The sequence below is a fragment of the Cydia fagiglandana genome, chromosome 20, assembly GCF_963556715.1.
Source record: "Cydia fagiglandana chromosome 20, ilCydFagi1.1, whole genome shotgun sequence".
NCBI lineage: Eukaryota > Metazoa > Arthropoda > Insecta > Lepidoptera > Tortricidae > Cydia > Cydia fagiglandana.
The window spans coordinates 13678532-13700024 of NC_085951.1; the positions used below are offsets into that span (position 1 = coordinate 13678532).

At 39.9% G+C, this 21493-nt stretch overlaps 1 protein-coding gene and 1 long non-coding RNA gene across 2 annotated transcripts in view; one reads left to right on the top strand and one right to left on the bottom strand.

Annotated features, from left to right (window-relative positions):
* LOC134674500 (uncharacterized) overlaps window positions 1–15352 on the bottom strand; it is a 104796-nt gene extending 89444 nt beyond the window's left edge. Inside the window, exon 1 of the long non-coding RNA XR_010099617.1 lies at window positions 15013–15352. This is a non-coding gene — a long non-coding RNA (uncharacterized LOC134674500). The remainder of the gene's footprint in view (window positions 1–15012) is intronic.
* LOC134674492 (GPI transamidase component PIG-S) overlaps window positions 1–21493 on the top strand; it is a 91295-nt gene that overhangs the window by 56093 nt on the left and 13709 nt on the right. Inside the window, exons 2-6 of the mRNA XM_063532592.1 lie at window positions 12425–12515; window positions 16649–16788; window positions 17268–17480; window positions 18114–18305; window positions 19173–19273. Coding sequence (XP_063388662.1) covers window positions 12425–12515; window positions 16649–16788; window positions 17268–17480; window positions 18114–18305; window positions 19173–19273 — 737 coding nt within the window. The remainder of the gene's footprint in view (window positions 1–12424; window positions 12516–16648; window positions 16789–17267; window positions 17481–18113; window positions 18306–19172; window positions 19274–21493) is intronic.

Here is a 21493-nt window from a genome sequence, read left to right on the forward strand (position 1 = left end):
GCCGTAGCGGCCACGCTGTGCTGGAGGTTTGCTTGGATGACACTAGTTGGTGTCCATGTTGTCGGTGGTGGGGGCGGCATTTTGCATTTCCCCTCCCTCCTTGAACATGTCGGCCAACCCCGACACTATCCAAGCCGACAAGTCCTCACCCTCGGATGATGACCCGGCTGGTCCCTCACCAGTGCCAAGGAGCTCATCCTCCGAGAGTTCGGGTATCGTCGGCTTGGGTAGCGGCAGGGGGGCAACTTTCTCCCCGGAGACAGACTTGCTCTGCTCGGAGGTGCCCGCGGCCTGTTCGCTGGGGACCTGTACTCCCGTTACCCTTAGGGTGGAACCTTGCAGGGTGGGAGGCTGGTCCAGGTATTTGCCTCCGGGACCCCTGAACCTGAGGTAGACATTGCCCATCCCACAGTTCAGGGATCTCCCCCTCTCCATGAAGGCGGGGACGAGGTCTTCGGGGATTGTGAACTCGACAAACCACCCCTGGTCTTGCCGTAGTATTTGTATAATGGACCAAGACCCGACCTTGGCCCATTCGTTCTGGTACCTTAGTCCGTCAGCTGCCTGACGGACGTCTTCCCAGGACGAGTTGTCGATGTTGGGTATTAGGAGCCCGCACTTAATTCTCCTTGCCATCTCCGACTGGCGAACCGCCTTAAGGGAGATGTCTGGCAGGGTTAGGGCCTGGACACATCGCTGAGACCAGGCGGCCGAGTATTCGTCTTCTGCGAAGACCCTCAGCTGTCCCTCAGCGAAGATGGGTTTGCCCTTGAATTTGGGTGGCCGGGCTCCTACGTGGTTTCTCCTCGCCTCCTCCACGATTGCTTGGTGCAACCCGCGGAGGATGGCGTTGGAGTGGTCAGCGGTGATCTTCCCCGACTTCTCGTCAGTAATGACGATCGTCAGGTCAGATGCCGCTGCTTGTGCGTACGACAACGGTTGGCTTGGGCTCACTGTTTTCTTATATATGTTTGCTGGTAGAATTGACTTTAAATGATGATTTTGGATGATAAATATTTAATAACATTTATTTGAATTTGATTTTGTTTGATATTTTACACTTAATATTTGCTTCGGCTTGGTGTGGTGAAAAATTTTGTGTTTCACTCGGAAGCAAATTTTCTTTAACCCTCGTGCTTTAAAACCTCGCAACGCTCAAGATTCCATTTTGGAATCTTTCGCTTGCTCAGTTATCAATATTAGCACGAGCGGTTAAACAACAACTTTGCCCCCTTATAAAACAAATAACTATTTCGTACCAAGGAGAAAACTTTTTTTTCATCGAAGGGTACTAGGTTGAGAAATACAGTCTACGATAAAAGGTTGTATTACTTATTTATTTAGTTTTCAATGACTTTTCTGCCAACTGTACAAAAGCTGTGACACTTGGTATGCGATAACGCGGCGGTCACGGCCAAGGCGCACGCGCATCTTATCGTTAAAAGGGCGTATGTCGCAGTGCAGTTGTGACCGGACTATAGAATTACGTAAAATGCTTCATTGTTAAGCCCTAGTTTCCAAATACAAATAAAACTGGCTAGAACTAGGTGATATAAATATTATAAATACTCGTCTATATATAGGTACATTCAGCAGCAAAAGCTGCTAAGCGGGCCAGGTGTTCAAAATGATCTTGACGCGACTTTATTGTTTAAGAGAATAAGAGCGTATCAAGGTAATCTTAGCAACTTCTGCTGCTGACTTGTCTATCCTCCTGAGATTCAGAAGCAATTGTTTTGTTTTTGAAATTGGAACCCTTAGGCCCACTTGCACCATTCCACTAACCCGGGGTAACGCTACGTCTTACGTAGGCGAACAACGCGCGAACGCGGCGCGGCGCGGCGCGGCGAAAGCGGCCGCCGCCGCGCCGCGCCGCGCCGCGCCGCCTGACATTCGCGTGCAAATCGCGCCGCACCGCGTTCGCAACGAGATCGCTTACGTAGGACACTTCTATGGGCATCAAAGGATTGATTTTGCCGCGCCGCGCCGCGCCGCGTTCGCGCGTTGTTCGCCTACGTAAGACGTAGCGTAACCGGTTAAACCTGGAGTTACTATGGTTACCAGTACAATTTGACACTGGGTTGACGGTTAAACCGCTTAATCCCGGGTTAGTGGGATGGTGCAAGTGAGCCTTAGTTACACAATAAAAGTTCAAAATAGATTTTGGAATATGTACCTACAAAAAATTGTACGCAGGGATTTAGGATGCTAGGGCATAGAAAAAGTTACCCGAATTTGCCTATGGTTATGTTTGTAATACCACTGTTTATTTTATCGCCATTACGAAGATAAGCATAAATTAATTAAAAAAAAACTTACCAAGGACAACAGCGTCAGCGCAGAATTCAATGCCAAAGGCATCTACAATAAATCTGGACCTTATGTTAACGAGTTAAGAGTGGTTTTCCTTTGGCAGCGGTTGTGTTGCCGCGTTACTTCCGCGTTTGACCGCGTTAAATATTCTGCAATGATGATTTGTTATTAAATTGGTAAACATTAACTAATAATTAACCAATTAAGTTGAAATTTGGTACACCCAAAATTTGTGACCCAAAAACGGACATGTAACGTAAACAAATGTGTTTTAAACATGGGGGCCACCTTTACGTTACGGGTCAATGAGAAAATTAAAAAATAAAGATTTTCAAACTATATCGTGTTACATATCAAATGAAAGAGCTCATTGTGAAAAACTCAAATATGTTTTTTTTTATAATTTTAAAATAAACAGTTTCAGAGTTATTTCAGAAAATAGGCAAAAAATAACCATTTATCGCCGAAACTACTCGGTCAACATTTTTGAAAAAAATATACAAAATATTTTTTTACCAGATTATAAAGTTTGGTGTCGTTATCAGGTACCTATATAAATGATTCCCAATTCATTACCCATACCGGTTTTTTAGGGTTCCGTAACAAAATATGAATATGACGTAATACTTAAAATAATAAACTTTTAGTAGTAACGAAATGCAAACAAACCCCCATATTTTTATATTAAACTGGGTTTATAAAAAATACTGTCCAAATAATGCTTCTAAGAACATTAACACTAAATATACATTTAACTATTTTCAATCTAAAATAAAACAATTATTGCACGTACAGTCAGCAGCAGATATACCTGAGCGGGCAAGGTATCCAAGAAAACATATACACTTCAATCGTCACAAAAATAAGGACATCTAAGATGTCATTTTCACGTAGGCTTTCAGTTCGTCACAAATACCTTAACTTCTGAGTTTTTCTTTAACACATACACCCTTATTTAATCACAATGACAATAACGGTTAAAAAGTCAGTGGTAACTAAGCAATCAAATTCAAGCTGCTGTCTTATACCTACACGCACTGCCAATCACGTACGTCAGCAGCCAGGGTGCCACCAGTTGCTAAGCAGTTGTTATTTCAATGGTAACTAAGCATCAACATTTTATCTGTTTAACTTTAAAATAAATACTGTAGCACTACGAATTGATACCTCCTTTCTTAAAGAAGTATTTTATCGTTAAGTGTCAAACTTATACAATAAATAAGTAGGTTCTACTAGAATGATCGGTTTTTTTTATTTTAACTGTCATATGCGGCTGTTCTTCCAAACCGTTGATCATATTATATACCATGTTAATATATTTATTTAGCCCACTTATTGTAGTAAATATATACTATACAGGGTGGCCCATTTAGATTGGCCAGTATGGGAAAATCTGATACTATAAGATATACACCGATCTCTTCTTAGGAATCATGTAATCGATTTTAGTAACACGAAAAACTGCATTCATACATTAAAAAAAATGTGTACTCAGCTCGGGAATCGAACCCCGAACGTTTTGAAAAATAAAATTAAGACTATTTCTATTTAGATATCGATTGTGTAGGTCTTAAGCAATAAATGTTACTATGAAACATGATGTCTGAAATAAATAAAATGCATTGTTTTCATATCCTTTAATTTAATTTAGTCAGTTTTCGAAGAGACCAGCATTTTAAGGGTTCCGTACCCAAACTGATATAAGATATAAGTAACAAGAAATACTAATAACAGAATAAAATAAAGATTTAAGTGGGGCTCCCATACAACAAACGTGATTTTTGAGTAGTAAATATCAAATGGCATTCCGCACAGGAGTAATCTAAGTAACGCCCACTGCGGGTTCAAACCTATACAACGTCCTGATAGAAAGTCGTACACACGCTACATGTGACATTATCTTCAAAAATTATATAAACTAATGCGAAATTAACATAAAACCAGAAGACACAAATTAATAATAGAAATGAAACCCAAAAAAAAAAAGCTGTAATCTCTAGGTGCGTACGACTGAGATTTGAACCCGCGGTCTCTGCTTTGAAAAGCAAACGCCTGTTACTGAGACCACGACGTGCCTTGACAATAGGCTCTAAATTCGGCTTCAGTTAGCTTTTGCTATGTGTCATTCGTCCTGACGATTCTGTTAAAAGAAATAGTTTGCAGTAAGTTGACCGAGAGGCTCCTGTCAAATGGTTGAAGGGCAAAACGTGAGATAGATGTATGTGATGACAAGACTGTACTGCTTTCGATGATTGTCAAAACGCTTTACCTGAAATTAGCATGGCTATCTTTTATTCAATATTCGACCATACTTGTATGCTTTAAAGTCTATTTTTCCATATTGTTCAGATATATTTGACACGTTGACCGCTTAGATACCATTGGTTTTTTGACAGCTAAGGTATCAATGACTTGTTGTAAGTTTAGAAATTAATGAATAGCGACTGTTAACATATTTGTGACACGTTGAGCGCTCACAAGTAAATACTACCATGACAGTCAACAACTTTTTGACAGTTTAAACGTTTACCTCTCTTTGAGCACCTGGAGTGTATAGCGACTTCTGCTGCTGACTGTACCTACTTGATTTTCTCGGGCGGCGCGCGGGCGTCAAGAAGCTTGGGTGCCACTGTGGACCCAAAGTATGTCTGGAAACTGTTGGTTCTTAACTTTATTATTGTCAACACCTTTCTAGACAGTAATACAATAAATCGTATCTTATCTTCTATTATTATTTGTCTTTATTTTTTAACAATGTTACTTGGCTTCGTAAACCTCCTAAGGCCCGAGGTCCTAGCTATGGTACTTCTTCAGTTCGATGAAATTTAAACCATATTCAATTGGTACAGAGTTGCATTTCTATTGTTTCCTTAAAATTTCAAACAATTAAAAACCAACTCTATTCCCTGCACTATAGGTTCAACTTTCAGTGGAAAATTTTGGGATTTTCATTTGTATGGCTGAGCCTTAGGAGGATAAATTGAATATGATTAAAAATCACACTACCTAAGTATTAAAATGAAAAGTTTGTGAGTGTTGGTGTTTGTTACTTCTTCACGCTCAAGTGGCTGGATCAATTTTGATAAAATTTGGTATGAAGGTAGCTGACACCCTGGATTAACACATAGGATTCTTAACCGCGGATAACACCGCGGGCCGCAGCTAGTATAATATTAAAAAGAAGAAAGACATAGTTAAAAAGAGAAAAATACATTTGATTACTTAATAATAAGTAAAAGAATGGTAACCGCCCTGGCCCTGGATTGTATAAAGGGGCCCTCTGATTAACAGTCCGCCGGGCGGAATCGGCCTGCCAGTTAGAACAAAAAGTTGACAGTTCCGAACAACTGACAGGCAGATACCATTCGGCGGACTGTTAATCAGTGGGCCCCTTAAGGATTGAGTGAAGAATCTCTTAGGGCGACAGTCTAAGTCCTCTGTGGTTCTGCCTACCTCTGAGTCCCCTCAGGACGCTGATGAAGATTTGGGACTAGGTTGCCGGCTTGGGAGAGAGGATGAAGTCATTTCTCACCTTCTGTATACGATGACCCCAAATTATTTGTATATGTATGTTCGCGATAAACTCAAAAAGTACTGAACGGATTTTTATGTGGTTTTTACTTATGAATAGATTGATTCTTGAGGAAGGTTTAGGTGTATAATTTGTTAGGTTTTGTGTAAAATGGTTGAGCTACCTGTGCGAAGCCGGGCCGTGGTCTAGTTTATCTAAAAAAATTGAAGAAATTTGAACTTTATGCAATTTAATTTTAAGTTCAAATTTCTTCAATAAAATATCTCGAGTTAACAGCTTCTTCCCACCGTGTACGCGGCTATACATACATTTATGTATAAGTATAATATATCGTAATCGTAGCCTAGTACCCATAGTACAAGCTTTGCTTAGTTTCGAGTGTATTGCGATCTGTGTAAGACTGTCCCCAAATATTTATTTAAGTATTATTTATTTTTATGGATGTCAGAAATTATGAAACATTGAGCCCTCTCACTTTGAAATAAAGCTCAAAAACAGGTGATAGGAATATATCCATTCTGCCTTATGAAGGCTTAAGATTTAGTACCGTCAAAACTGCTTGTAGGCGGTTTTATCAGTTTAAGATACCATAATAAAGCTTAGCTTTAATTCTGTTGCAATTGTTTGACGTACTGAAATAAATAATCCACTTCAAACAATGCGAATAATGAGATTTTATCCATTTTATAGTCCTGCATTCGAAGCGAAACAAATATTATTAACCTACATTGTTTTTATGGTTATTTTCCATATTTTAATGGACGTTTTTATATTATAACTAACCGGCAATACAACAAATCCGTTTAAGATAAAATAATATGTATTATTCAAGTTAGAAACTTACAATTAGAAACTTAGTACCCAAAAATAGCTAACTATCAGCAAACAAGACATTCGCGCCAGGCCACAACAATTTCGTCATATAAAGCTGTAGTACCACGATCCCGACTATCGGGTCGACCGGCTTGGAAACGAAATCATAAAATACCCGATAGTCGAGTTTTCGGCACTGAATGTGTTCCGTTCCAGGCGGTGTAATGTCTTACACCATAAATCTCGTCTCCAATAGACATAAATGCCAATAAATGAATGTAATCTTAGACAAATACACTATAAATAGGTACCTACCTATATAAGCCAGCTTCAACTTAAGCTAATAAAGTTGGTCACAATAACTAATTACGTAGGGAATGACATCACACTATGCAAATTTATCGCGCAAACTCTTGTACAGAAATGTGTGCTATGCCTAAAAATAGCACATGTATAGGTGGCATAAAAACCGGCCAAGTGCAAATCGGACTCACGCACAAAGGGTTCCGTACCATTACGCAAAAAACGGCAAAAAGAATCACGTTTGCCCTGCATAAATATTTATTTTATTCTGTTTTTAGGGTTCCGTACCCAAAGGGTAAAACGGGACCCTATTACTAAGACTTCGCTGTTCGTCCGTCCGTCCGTCCGTCCGTCCGTCCATTGCTGACGCTTAGAAATGATAAATAAATACCTACTTAAAAAGCGGAGTGAAATAAAAGGAAAGCTAAATCTTAAATTATACCTAATATTCCAATTATGCGTTAGTATTTGCGAAATAGTCATTTTAAAAGGTCATATGTCCCTGCAGTAACCGCAGTGTTTACGCCGTTTTATAAACCGCGCAATAGTCCCAGCAAGAATTAGTTTTAAAACTTCGTATAATTTAAAACCAGATAGAGATTAATGTTACACAATTAGGCACTGGTCCCACCGCGAGCTAGTAAGCTATGAGCTATCGGCTATAAACACGAACAAAAGATAAGCACTCCCGTGTAAATAAAAGAGACACGGCGATATTTATAGTTACTCGCCCAGCGGTGAGCTATAAATATCGCCGTGTCTCTTTTATTTCCACGGGAGTGCTTATCTTTTGTTCGTGTTTATAGCCGATAGCTCATAGCTTACTAGCTCGCGGTGGGACCAGTGCCTAAAGAAAAATAATTGAAACCCCATGAATACAGGTAATTAATTATAAGTCAACCAGAGCAAAAATAAGTAGGCACTTTCCGGTGTAAAGTTAACTTACTGTCGTTAAAATAAACATTTACCAAAATAAATTAAAAATTTGCTACCTATTTCAAATAGATAGATACCTAAAACTATACATTTGTCATACATAATAAACATTACATGTTTGATTAAAGAAATTCAATAGTAGGTATCTACTAAAAGATAAAGATAAAAGATTTTTATTCGTGACGATCACAAAACATGTACGAACATGTACAGACAACAACAGCAAGAACAGAAAAGAACAATAAGTGTGCATCACGAAATGGACCCAACTCAGCATAATACTACTACGTAGCTTGTAACTATCGTAAAAATTGACAGTGCGGCGCGCGGTGACGTGCGTACGTGAGCGCGTGCGGCAACCAACTGGCTTGCTTTTCTACCGTGAACGGGAGCAGATTCGTAGGTATAAATCCGAGCTCGCGCGGAGAGTTCCATAGGCCTGCCAGAAGGTCAGATTCCTGTTCCTGGCATAAAACGTCACTTTTGCATTATGTACATTCATCTAATACATATTTATTTCGTTCCGGAGGTCATAATAAAAACGATAATTAATTTATAACGACAGCCGTAAACATTGAAGGTCCAGACTTTATTTCCTTCACATCTAACCTATAATTTCCCTTATCACTTATCGTAATGTCTAATCATAGTATATAAAATTATTATGACAACTTCCATACATGAAAGGGCTTAGACGTCGGATTGTTTTCCAATAAATTACGTCGTTATATGTCAAACAAGTTAATAAGTGGCACCTTGTTCAATGTAAGTGGGTCGGTCGTATCGTAACAAACGCCTATTGTAATTATGAATAATTAATAATTAATTAAACACTAGCGACCCGCCCTGGCTTCGCGTGTAGTTCAACCAATTTACACAAAACCTTAACAAATCATTAAACCTTCGACGCACTCTATCGATATAGGATATATAGTTCGTTTTTTTTAGCATTAGAAAGAACTTCGCAGAAGTAAGCTCGTGGTTCCAAATCCGGCACTTTTAGCGGTAATAATTTGAAGTAAATTATATGTATTGACCATGATACGTTAGATAATTCAATAATTATTAACAATTAAGGAGCCTCATAAAAACTGTACGCTTACTTCTGCGGAGTTCTTTCTAATGCTAAAAAAAACGAACTATAGGTGAACACCGCATTAAAATCCGTTCAGCAGTTTTTGAGTTATGTACTGATAAGGGTGGATCTTGATGTGTATTAGGATTAGGTAAGTATTAGATTCGCGATAGCGATAGATGAGCGAGTTTTTTTTTTGTTTGCGCTTGAGTGTTTTGTTTTGAAATATATTGGTAAGTACTTGGAAGTACGAGTATTAACAGCTAGCGATCAACGAACAATACATATACAAGGTGCTTCATGTAACAGGAGCAATAAATTAAACTAAAGGCTGTACGTCTCAAACTGCCAGCATTTGTTGAGCAACTTTTAAAAATTATGAATCCTTTAGACTTCCTCTTTTTCATACAAAATAAATATTGCCTTCAATGTACGCTGGCATCAGTGTGTTTGACGTTACTTGTCACGCTTTTAACATAACAAAATTTGCAATACATTGCGTCTTAGAATAAACTTTAAAGTGTAATAAAAATCAAACCATGGGTTATTTTCAAAAGTTGCTGAACATATGTTGGTCAGTTTGAGGAGTACAGCCTACAGTTTAAATTATTGCTCCTGTTACAGAAAACACACTGTACACATGCACGTGCATGCATCTTATGGTTTGTATGCATCTTATAGAGTTATACAGTGCTGTACAGATATGATGGTCGTTCTTGTCTACGTAACAGCGTGATAAAACGGTGTCCGTCACATTTATCCCATGGTGTTAAAAAGTGACAGTTATTTTATCACGTGAATAAGGTTGGATAATGCCATCCATACGCCGGCTGGACAACAAGAATCATACACTCACACGAAAAGTATACTTTCTTATACAATTTCTTTTGTGAACTTCGCCTTGTGTTGGTATATACAGGGTGATTCATGAGACGTGAGCAGGACTAATCCTGCACACTCAGTAACTGATAATTGATCGATCACCGTCGTATTTAGGTGAAACAACTACACTTTTTCCTATTTTTTAACTTTTTGGCGAGGGCAAATTTAATTCTCTACAATCATGGTCACCCTATAAGACCTAATTAATAAACATAAAACCTCTTTAACCGTAATGACAGCACTATGATTACGAAGAAAATAAACTGTCAAACTTGAGTGAGATACGAGTTTTCAAAAGTAACCAGACCGTGATGACATCCTGTATAGAAAACTTATAGTACATGTATAGAGCTATATTAGTATTAAACCATATTTCAGTTATTATCCTTATCTTGTCTTCTAGAGCGTGATGACTTTGACTTTTTAATTTTAGTCTAGACAAAATAAATATGACGATGGCTTTATGAGAGATAATAAAAGAAAGTCGCTTTATATATAAAAACAAAGAAAGAAATTAACAAACATAATAAAACTAAACATACAGATAAAAATATTGTATCGTCAACGGGCAAGGTGCCCAGAAGGCTGGCCGTATTTCCCCGCTGTATAGCGATATTGGCGATACTATTTAGGCGCGCCGACAAGTCTTTGTACACGTACAGTCGACGCGCACTTGGCCCCCATGGCCCCAAAGCGACACCAAACGCCCCAAATAGGTATGTAGGTAGTTGCTTCCCAGAGCGGCATGGTAGGTGCCATGCCATGCTTACAGATGGTAGGTTCCGTAACAGTAACTAAAAAGTAAATTTCTAAAAATATAATCTTCGCCATGCTTTGTGGCTCTCATTCTTTAATCCACAAACTCAGCGGGAACTGACCTTTTTTCGACTTCATTATATCTACATTCTACATCTCTTCAGTGAAGGAAAACGTTGTAAGGCAAAAGTGGCCTAATTTTCCTTTGATTTAAAACGTCCAGGGGCCTTACCATGATATCCTTATTGCGATTCTGTTTAGGACCTAAACTGAATTGCTAATGGCAGTCGCTTAAAGACGAACGCATGTGCCAAGTTATAATATTAAGTTACAGCGAATCCAAGGCCCATAAGACGTGACAAAATCCCGACCCAGCGCGAGGGAGATGATGACATGCATAGTACCATCGCGCACACAGTTCTGTACATCGGTGGACCTTGTGCCTTTTGTAATAAGATCTACCGATGTACAGTTATGTCTTACTGTTTGTAGGTGCATATAATGATGGTATGCCGCAGAGCAATGTCGTGCCATGATAGGGTCGGGAGTCAAGTGAGCCCACGAGTGCGAATTGAGACCAATTTACCCGTCTGTTTACGTACTAGAGACAAAGTTCAAGTCTTTTTACTACGCGTTAATTCATACATACACCTATATTGCTGTAAAGGAAGTTATTTGTAACCTTTAATAACAAAAATAATCGTCTTCATAAAGCTGTTTGAAATATGTATTTTTACTATCATTTTAATGGTCTTCATCATAATTCTTTCGGTTCCGAAATGGTCTTGGCCTGCGCGGTTATGCAACCAAACCTCTCTAGTGTCTTAATATCCTTAGCTGCGTATAGCAGCTCTTTATTAGTGAAATTTAGAGTAGGTCAACACTTCATATGCGGTTTCGTTTAAGAGGGGCCCACCGATTAACAGTCCGCCGGACGGTATCGGCCTGTCAGTTGTTCGGAACTGCCAAAATTTTGTTCTAACTGACAGGCCGATACCGTCCGGCGGACAGTTAGTCAGTGGGCCCCTTTATGTATAGAATATATTTGATACATCGCCTTTCATCGAAAGGTTGGGAATATGACACACTGCTTAAACAATGCATAAAGACGAAAACGATCTCTAAACATTCATTGTATCAGTTAGTCCAGTTTCTACATGTTATGTAACGTTGAATATAACACTGGAGTTCTTTTGAATGAATCATAGATATAGTCGCACCAATAAAAGTCTGCAGCGGATTTAATAGCCCACCCAGCGTAAGTGTTATTTATACGTCATAATTTCGTAGAAGTTTGACGTTTAAAATAACACTTGCACTGCGTGGGCTATCAAAATCGCTGCAGACTTTTTACGGTCTGACTATAGCTAATTACTTCTAGATATGAACTGCACCTATTGTAGTATGTCATTGTCAATAGAGGTGACAGCAAAGGGCATTAGCATGATGTCGAGCACTAGTACGTTTACCTTTACCTTACCACTACACGTACGTTTACCTTATCACTACACCTTATATAAAACAAAGTCCCCTGCCGCGTATCTCTGTTTGTGTTATGTATGTTCGCGATAAACTCAAAAACTACTGAACGGATTTTCATGCGGGTTTCACCTATCAGTAGAGTGATAAATAGCATAAAAAGTTAGAAAAGAAGAAGAGGAAGTTGCGCAGGATCGGGATAGGTGGCACGCTCTCGTTTCGGAGGCCAAGATTCTCTTTGGATCGCTGAGCCAAAATAGTTATTAGTTAACATAACATAAATGTATCATGAAGAAGAATAATTTTATTAAGATGTAAAATTCATTTAATTTCAGAGTCGAGTCGGATGTGGGCGAGTGCGTCCTTCGTGGGCGTACTCATCGTCATCGGCCTGCCGCTCTGGTGGAAGACCACGGAGGTGTACAGGTAAATAGCCTACTAGGCCTCCGCAGTCTCTTGTGAGGGCTCCGCAACCAAAGTCGAAAAAATATCAATAACCAGCTCTTCTGTGCCTACCTTACCTGTACCTTATAACAAATTGACACAAAGCAATTTGACCCATATTGATCTGTTGTAACACACGTCTGATACTGAGTCGCTACGACCCAAATTGAGTTAACATCACACGTGTGTCAGTAGGGCGCTCCATGGGTTAAGAGCTTAGCTCTCTGCCAAAAACCTTGCATAATTGTGCAAACTTTTGTATGGACTGATATGGCTATTTATACGTTACGTACAAATCATGTAGAAATAGCAATACATTTGACGTCCCCTCCCCTGCAAAAATCGGCAAACTGTTTTGTACAGAAAATGACAGCGATGACGTCTCCAGTTACTTAATGCTCTAAGTTAGTGAAAAACGATTTTTTTTTATTTGGGGTCCGTCAATTATTTATTCGCTCACCAAAAGTGTTCCGTCACTAAAGAACTGTAATACCAGGCGTGGGTCACTCCGCGATTTCGTCGCTTTGCTACAGGTAGCTAAAAGTCCATCCGTTCGATCCCAATTTGGGGGTTTGCCATAAGCCGCGCGTGGCGCTGTCGCCACCTAGCGGCCATATCTGTGCTGATCGTGACACACGCGTTTTGTTAGAGAGTGAGTCTTCTCTACCTAGTACTATTATTTATTCTGTGGTAATACTAATAACCTAAGAAGCCGGTAGTGAACATGTCTGCTGAACTGACTTTCGGAACTCCGTAAGCGCGATATAGGAGAAGTATGAATGTTTCATAATATGTAGTTGAATGAATAATGCTAATAACAAATGAACTGACTAAAATCGAAAGTTCCTCAGTTGGTTGACTAGTTCTATCATCATCTCCTCGTATGTCCAATCCAGATACCAGAAGGTCAAACCCACTCTCGTAACGCATGAATCGCGTGATATGACCTGATAATGTACACAACCAAAATAGGCATAACATATCTACATCCCGCTCCATACATCATCTACTTTAACTAGAGTTCTTGTTATTTGGTCGAGTTGTACTGAGATACGCCGATATCATAGCTAATAAGTGGCTGATTACCAGTCCGCCTGCAGTCTCTGGCCTTATATGGCGGCCTGCCGTCCTAGGCCAATAACGTCCACACTAGAGAGAGATGCACCGGATATCCGGTTACTATCCGGTATACGGCCTATCCGTCCATTATTTTACTATCCGGCCGGATACCGGATAGTGGCCTACTATCCGGCCGGATACCGGATAGTAACATTGCTTGATTTCGGAGTAAACAAATTGGATTTAAGAAACAGACACGGTCATAATCATATTTGTTTATTATTTTAAAACAATTTAATCATTCCACTATTTTGATTTAAGAAACAGACACGGTCATAATCATATTTGTTTATTATTTTAAAACAATTTAATCATTCCACTACTTTCACGCGCACTCATTTCGAACGTAGAAATAAGTCCGCGCGAACGTTTACTAGGAAACAGGTCAAACCTGCAGAATGCGCACCTGAAAAATCGAAATGTAGGTATAGTTCCGCTGGCCGAATATTCGGCGGCCGGATACCGGATACTGATATTCGGCCGATGGTCAGGCCGAATAGCCGGTATCCGGCCAAACAACTATCCGTTGCATCTCTAGTCCACAGACATAAGCGATTGTTGCTTGCCGGCAATGGCCTGCTGCCACCTCTGCGACTGCAGACTAGCAGTTGAGAGGCGTCAGTTTTTCGCCGTACGGCAGCCCGCCGGCAACGGTCCGATATAAGTTTAACAGGGCCCTATAAATTGACAGTTCGCCGGACGATATCAGTCTATCAGTTAATCGCAACAAGCCTCACATTGAAGGGGTCCACAGATTACCAGTTCGCCGGACGATATCAGCCTGTCAGTTGTTCAGAGCTGTCGAGTTTTGCTTTTGACTGACAGTTTTATTTCAGGCCACGGACTGTCCGGCCGATATCTGTCGGCACTGACCGGCGCGGAATCATCAGGCGGCCACACTCCATCAGTTTGTGTTAGCCGTCAGGCCGAAACCTGAACGAGAACGGTTCACTGTGTGGCCTTTTGCGATTAACTGACAGGCTGATATCGTCCAGCAGACTGGTAATCAGTCCAGGGGCCCATTGATTACCAGTCCGCCGGACGATATCGGCGTCAGTCAAAAGCAAAAATTTGACAGCACCGAACAACTGGCAGGCAGATATCGTCCGGCGAACTGGTAATCAGTGGGCCCCTTACGCAAACCCATGAGGTTATCGCCATGGTCGCCATGGCTATCGCTGTTTCTGAGAAATGTTATGTGATAAGTACGCAAATATTATGTAAACATGCGTTGATAATTCTAAAAGACATAAAGTATGTGAATTCGTGTGTGTTGATAAAGCACGCTATTTCTAACGAGTGATGTCAAATATTGATAAATGTTTTGTCTTATTTTTAATTGTACCTATACTCCATATACCGGGTGTGGCCTGTAATATGAGCAAAAAATTAAACTGTAAGTTGTACTCCTCATACTGATCAACATTTTTTCAGTGACTTTTGAAAATAACTTGTAGTTTGATTTTTAATACACTTTAAAGGTTATTCAAAGACGCAATGTATTGCGAATTTTGTTATGTTTAAGGCTTGACAAGCAACGTCAATCACAATGATATGGCGTGGCGATGGCGTCCATTGAATATAATATTTATTTTGTATGAAAAATAGGGAGTCTAAATACTTCATAATTTTTAAAAGTTGTTGAACAAAAGTGTCATCGTTTGAGGAGTACAATCTATGTTTTAATTATTTGCTCATGTTACAGGCCATAATACTCCAGCCTAGTCTGTGCGCAATGAAACGATACTAGATTGGGATGAAGGCATTTCTGCCGAGACATTGGGCGCTCGAACGGAGTGAGGTAATCGTAATAAAATATACCTACTATACTTGCAAAGTAAACCCTCCTAGAATTCAAACATATCACTTTTTACAAACTTCATAGATACACAGTGAGCATGAGAAATGAGAACTATCAACTATTTAGCAGCAGAAGTTGCTAAGCGAGCCCCCTAAAGGCATATTCGGTATCGTGTTCTCTTGACGCGAATTTTTTTTATTCTTAATCGGATGCCCACTATTTTTGTTACACCTTGTATAAGTTCTTTGATATCTATCATTTAATAAATGAACTTACCTGTGAAGCTTATCTAAATCCTACAATTTTCTTATCTAAAGGGCCAACTATAAACTACTAACTCAACTATAAACTAGCAAATCAAATATTGACATAACCTTCAATTGCGTTTAATTACTTAATTATTATATTTATATTTAGATACCGCGTGGATATAAAAATTGGTGTCGTAGGTTATCGCTTAGATAGCTATGTTCTCGCGATTCACGGTTGACACTTTAATTTGGCGATGGGACGTTAAGGTCAACGTGATAAGACTGATAAGACACGTGACGTTGGGCGCCATTTTTTTTTCAATTGAATGGGGTGGGCCTGTCGAAGTATTTAGCAGATGGCGCCAGCATAGCTTGCCCTGTCAATCCCTAGAAATTAGTATTTTTTTTGTTTTTTAATGATGTTTTATTTTATGCCCTGGATGCTTAGAGGATATAACCAAACTGAGCAGCCATGAAGAGCCCATCAACGTGCACACTAGCGCCATAGCTAAATAATCGTGATTATTTCAATTTAACGAAATATATTTAAAACAAGGGGGCCGCTACGTACTGTATTGTGTACTTAAATATCTTTTGAATACGTCAAACTAGTTTTTAAGTCGCTGAATTCGTCAATCTGTGCGTCCAAAGTTTAAACGGCCGTTTTGGTTTTGAGTTCATAGGTCGAAATTCAAAAGGCTATTTTTACGTTACGTATAACATTGGACGTGCCCTTCCCCCGCAAAAATCGGCAGACTGTTTTGTACCGAAAATTACAGACAAGGCGTTCTCCATTTGGTTATATACTCTAAGCCTGGATGCCAGCTCTTTAAGCAAAATCTCATCGAAAAAGGGGCAAGCTATGATGGCGCCATCTATGTAAACCTTTAACAGTTGCCGACCCCACTGTGAAACTCATTCTTCATTGTTTTTGATATTTTCAGGGTAGCGCTACCATACGACAAGATCGCCGCTTTCGATTCGCTGTCTCACACCATCGCTACCGAGGTGACAGTGATGGCAAATGACGACGCCATCGCGTCGCAGATAGCGGGGCTCATTGAGAAATCCTTCGAGGATTCGAGTAAGGGTCGTATTCCATCTGTCCAATATATTGGTCTAATGTCATTGCGTCTCACTCTCTCCAATAAGCAAAATGTGAGACAAGATACAAATTGGACAAAGAAATTGGACAATAGCACCCTAAGCTAAAATACTAGACAATAGTTTTAGCTCAATAGGGTTCAATTCCCGGGCAAGACAATCAAATAAAAAAAAAATATTCGAACGCAGTTTTATTGCTTTAAAAAAAATAAAAGAATGTTTTTAAGTAAAATGAGGTAACTTGAGGTTTTAAGGCACGTTCTCTCCAGGGCCCATTATTTTTTTTCCACAAACTTCAACATTTATTCAGCAAATAGGCCACAAGGGCACTTTTACACGTCAACATTGAATTTACATACAAGCAAAAATAATGATAATACATCAACAAATATAAAATACAACTAACAGGAACTACCAATTCAAACTAACATATTACACACTGTATATATCTCTTTCCAGCCACACTAAAAGTCAAAGTTACCAAGACCATAATTTCGGACTCTCTCCGCAATACGCTGGAATCCGTCGCCGACGAACCAGAAGCGATAGAAGAGGTAGCGGCCAGCGTCAGCGTGTCGAAACCTAACACGCTATATGTGGTACAGAGGACGCCGCTGTTCCAAGATGTCTGGCTTAGCGGGGAGCGGGTCATGTTCTTCAGAGACTCTAAAGGTATTCCCGTCTCTTTCTATAATAAGATGCGATATAAGACAGAAGAGGTAGCGGCCAGCGTCAGCGTGTCGAAACCTAACACGCTATATGTGGTACAGAGGACGCCGCTGTTCCAAGATGTCTGGCTTATTGGGGAGCGGGTCATGTTCTTCAGAGACTAAAGGCATTCCCGTCTCTTTCTATAATAAGATGCGATATAAGACAGAAGAGGTAGCGGCCAGCGTCAGCGTGTCGAAACCTAACACGCTATATGTGGTACAGAGGACGCCGCTGTTCCAAGATGTCTGGCTTATTGGGGAGCGGGTCATGTTCTTCAGAGACTAAAGGTATTCCCGTCTCTTTCTATAATAAGATGCGATATAAGACAGAAGAGGTAGCGGCCAGCGTCAGCGTGTCGATCCCTAACACTTCTGAAAAAGGAGCAGTATGTACACACTCGTTCTCGGCCTCTCTCTCTCGAGGTCTCTCGACAAGTGTGTACAACCCGCATTAGACGAGCGGGCTCTATATGATTTAGACGACAGTAGACATTTAATCATAATAAAAGTTCTTTATTACGGGATCCACTTATTTTTAGTTACATGTTTTACTTACAAGTTAGTAGGTCAAAATATTTAATGGTTTTTTTTCCAGCGGGTCCAACCGTCGTGCAAGCCCTCAAAAGCTGGGTATACCAGACCTCAGTACTCCAAGGCGCAGTATCAGACTCGGACGAAGCGCGGCGGACTAGATTCCCGCCAGGAGAAGGCTACCACGTCACTCTGTCCGTGGCCGTGCCTTCGCCGAAGACCAAGCTTCGATTCCCCGCTAGAGACGCTATGGAAGGTAACTCTAGTCTATAGTATACAGCGAGCCCAACCGTCTTCCAAGGCCTCAAAAGCTGGGTATACCAGACCTCAGGCGCAGTATCAGACTCGGACGAAGCGCGGCGCACTCGTTTCCCGCCCGGAGGAGGCTACCACGTCACTCTGTCCGTGGCCGTGCCTTCGCCGAAGACCAAGCTTCGATTTCCGGCTAGAGACGCTATGAAAGGTAACTAATCTATAGTATACATCGGGCCCAACCGTCGTCCAAGCCCTCAAAAGCTGGGTATACCAGACCTCAGTCCTTCAAGGCGCAGTATCAGACTCGGATGAAGCACGGCGCACTAGATTCCTGTCAGGAGGAGGCTACCACGTTACTCTTTCTGTATCCGTGCCTTCGCCGAAGACCAAGCTTCGATTCCCCGCTAGAGACGCTATGGAAGGTAACTCTAGTCCATAGTATACAGCGGGCCAAACCATCGTTTGACATCCAAAACAGATGGCGCTGTACGCCATACTGCATCATATGTTTTGCGGTCACTGAATGGGGTTGGCCGGTCGAAGTATTAAGCAGATGGCGCCATCATAGCTTGCCCTGTCAATCCCTAGAATTGTGTCAAATTTTTGTTTTTTTAATGCCCTGGATGCCAGCTCTTTAAGCCAAATCTCATAGAAAAAGGGGCAAGCTATGATGGCGCCATCTATGCAAACCTTTGACAGTTGCCAACCCTATTGTCAAACGTCAACATTTGACAATCAAAGTTACCGCAAAATGTATAGAGCTGTACAGCGCCATCTCGTTCACCTGTCAAATTCGAAGCACGAAATTGTGTTAGATTTTACGCATCACATTCAATGTATCTTTGATAATATTAATAATTGGTTGCAGATTACATCGGCACGTTTGTGGACGAGCTCAGCGAGCTTCACAACTTCACACTCAAGTCTCAGTGGCTGTATCTATTGGACTTCGATTTCCAGGCTAAAGAGGTAATATAATTAATTGTTGGCTATGTGCGAAATGCTTGGTGGGAAACTGAAAGTGGTCATCGTCCTTAACGTAACAAAAATATGGATATTTATGGAATATTTTAACACTTTTTAACATATGTTAATAGCTGCCATATGGGCGCCAGTTTTACTAGTATTTACTACCTTCATCTGATCCAGTGTCGGCTTATTTGATATTCTCTTACTAATTTAATTTTAAGCAAAGAGTCATCGTCAGATTCTACAGGAACAACCTCACCTTTGTCTAGAAAGAAAACAGTAAATAGATTAACAACTACCGTGATAGAGCCAGCGTCTGCGCAAGTCACAACTAATCAAATCATAGAAGTGGAATACGAGATCGATACAAACTCAACTAAACAAGCCTCTACCACACAGGTCACTCCAACTCCAGACTTGTCAAAAGTATCCTTGCAAAACAACGAGAGTCAAGCAATTAAATCTAATAACATGCATCAGGATTATACCAAGAATAAAATCTGCATAGTGAGCGCGAATAATACGAATAAAGTGCTCCTTACTGCACAACGTCACCTAGCTGAGTATGATCTGTGCCATTTTCTGTACCCACGTGTAGGAATAAAACATTTGTTAAAGGACTTACCAGGTAAAGTCAAAGGGCTTACAAAGCATGACCACTGCATTATATTAATTGGTGAGGAAGACTTTAAAGAATCACAGAATTATTCTAAGTTAGTTACTGTTCTAAGAAACGGTGTTCAAACCATTGAACATACAAATATCATTATTTGCGTTCCAACTTTCTGCTGTGGACATGACGCAAACTTGTTTAACGGAAGAGTGGAAGCTTTTAATAGATTACTATACCTTGACAATGTAAAGCATGAATATGCCTACATTCTAGATAGTAACAGAAATCTGGTTTATGACTATACAATGTTTTATAGGAAGTCGGGCCACATAAACAATTCTGGTATAGAACAAATCTTCCAGGATTTAAAGTCATTCTTAGATGACTTAACCTTCCTCAATATGGACACATATAACACAATGTATCAGTCAAAATCAATAGACCCTGACGTAGAATCCGTAAAGAACAAATCAAGTGGCTCTACCGTTAATAGAATCACAAACTACTTTAAGCCCAAGAGGAAAAGTGGAGATGACCAGCTTTTTCGTGAATAATACCAGAGATATATTAATTTTGCACCAAAATATAGCTGGAATAATTAACAAAAAAGATATTTTTGAACTCACACTAGACAATCTATGTAAACAGATAGGGGAAATTGACATTATATGCCTAAGTGAAACATTCATTAAACTTGGATCAGAATCAAACTTGAAAATTAATGATTACAGGGTAGCAGCTTTCTATTCACGTCCCAATCAAAAAAGAGGGGGAACCTGTATTCTGGTTCGCTCTGATATACATTACAATTCCCTAGATGTTAATGAGTTTTCTCAGGATTATGATTTTGAATGCTGTGGTATCGAAATTCCATTTGTAAACCTTTTAGTAATTTGTATTTATAGAACACCATCATCTAACGTATATATATTCTTTGAGGCACTTAACAATCTCTTAAAAAGAGTCTGCCGAAGGAAAAATAAAAATATCATATTGTGTGGTGACTGGAATATTGATATGATTAAATGTAACACTCAAAGTAGAGAGTTGAAAAGTATTTTAAGTAACTACAACATAATTAATTACATTACGAAACCAACGAGAAAGACATCATGCATTGACATAATAGCTAGCAATATTCAGAAGGGAATACCTGGTATACACACACTTGGCTTATCTGACCATGATACTGGTCAAACATTATCATGTAGTCTTAGCATAAAAAACAACTTTTCTAAAAAACCGTTAGTGTGGTATGAAAAGAAAAGAGACTACAGTGATGAAAACATTCAGAAATTTATAAACGCTATTGCTTCGCTTTCGTTCTCCGAGGTCTATGAAAACAATACCACAAATGCGGCCTTCAATGCATTTCACGATCTATTCATGTTATTCTATAACCTCTGCTTCCCATTTGTCAGAATCAAGCATGTAACTAAACCCACTGGGAACGCCTGGATAACAAAGGGCCTTAAAAAATGTTGCATTAAAAAAAGAATTTTATATTGTAAGTATCAATATTCCAATTCTAATAAAAAAGAAAATCTTAGCCGCTATAAACAATACTGCAAAATTCTTAAAAAATGTATGAATGCAGCACAACAAGC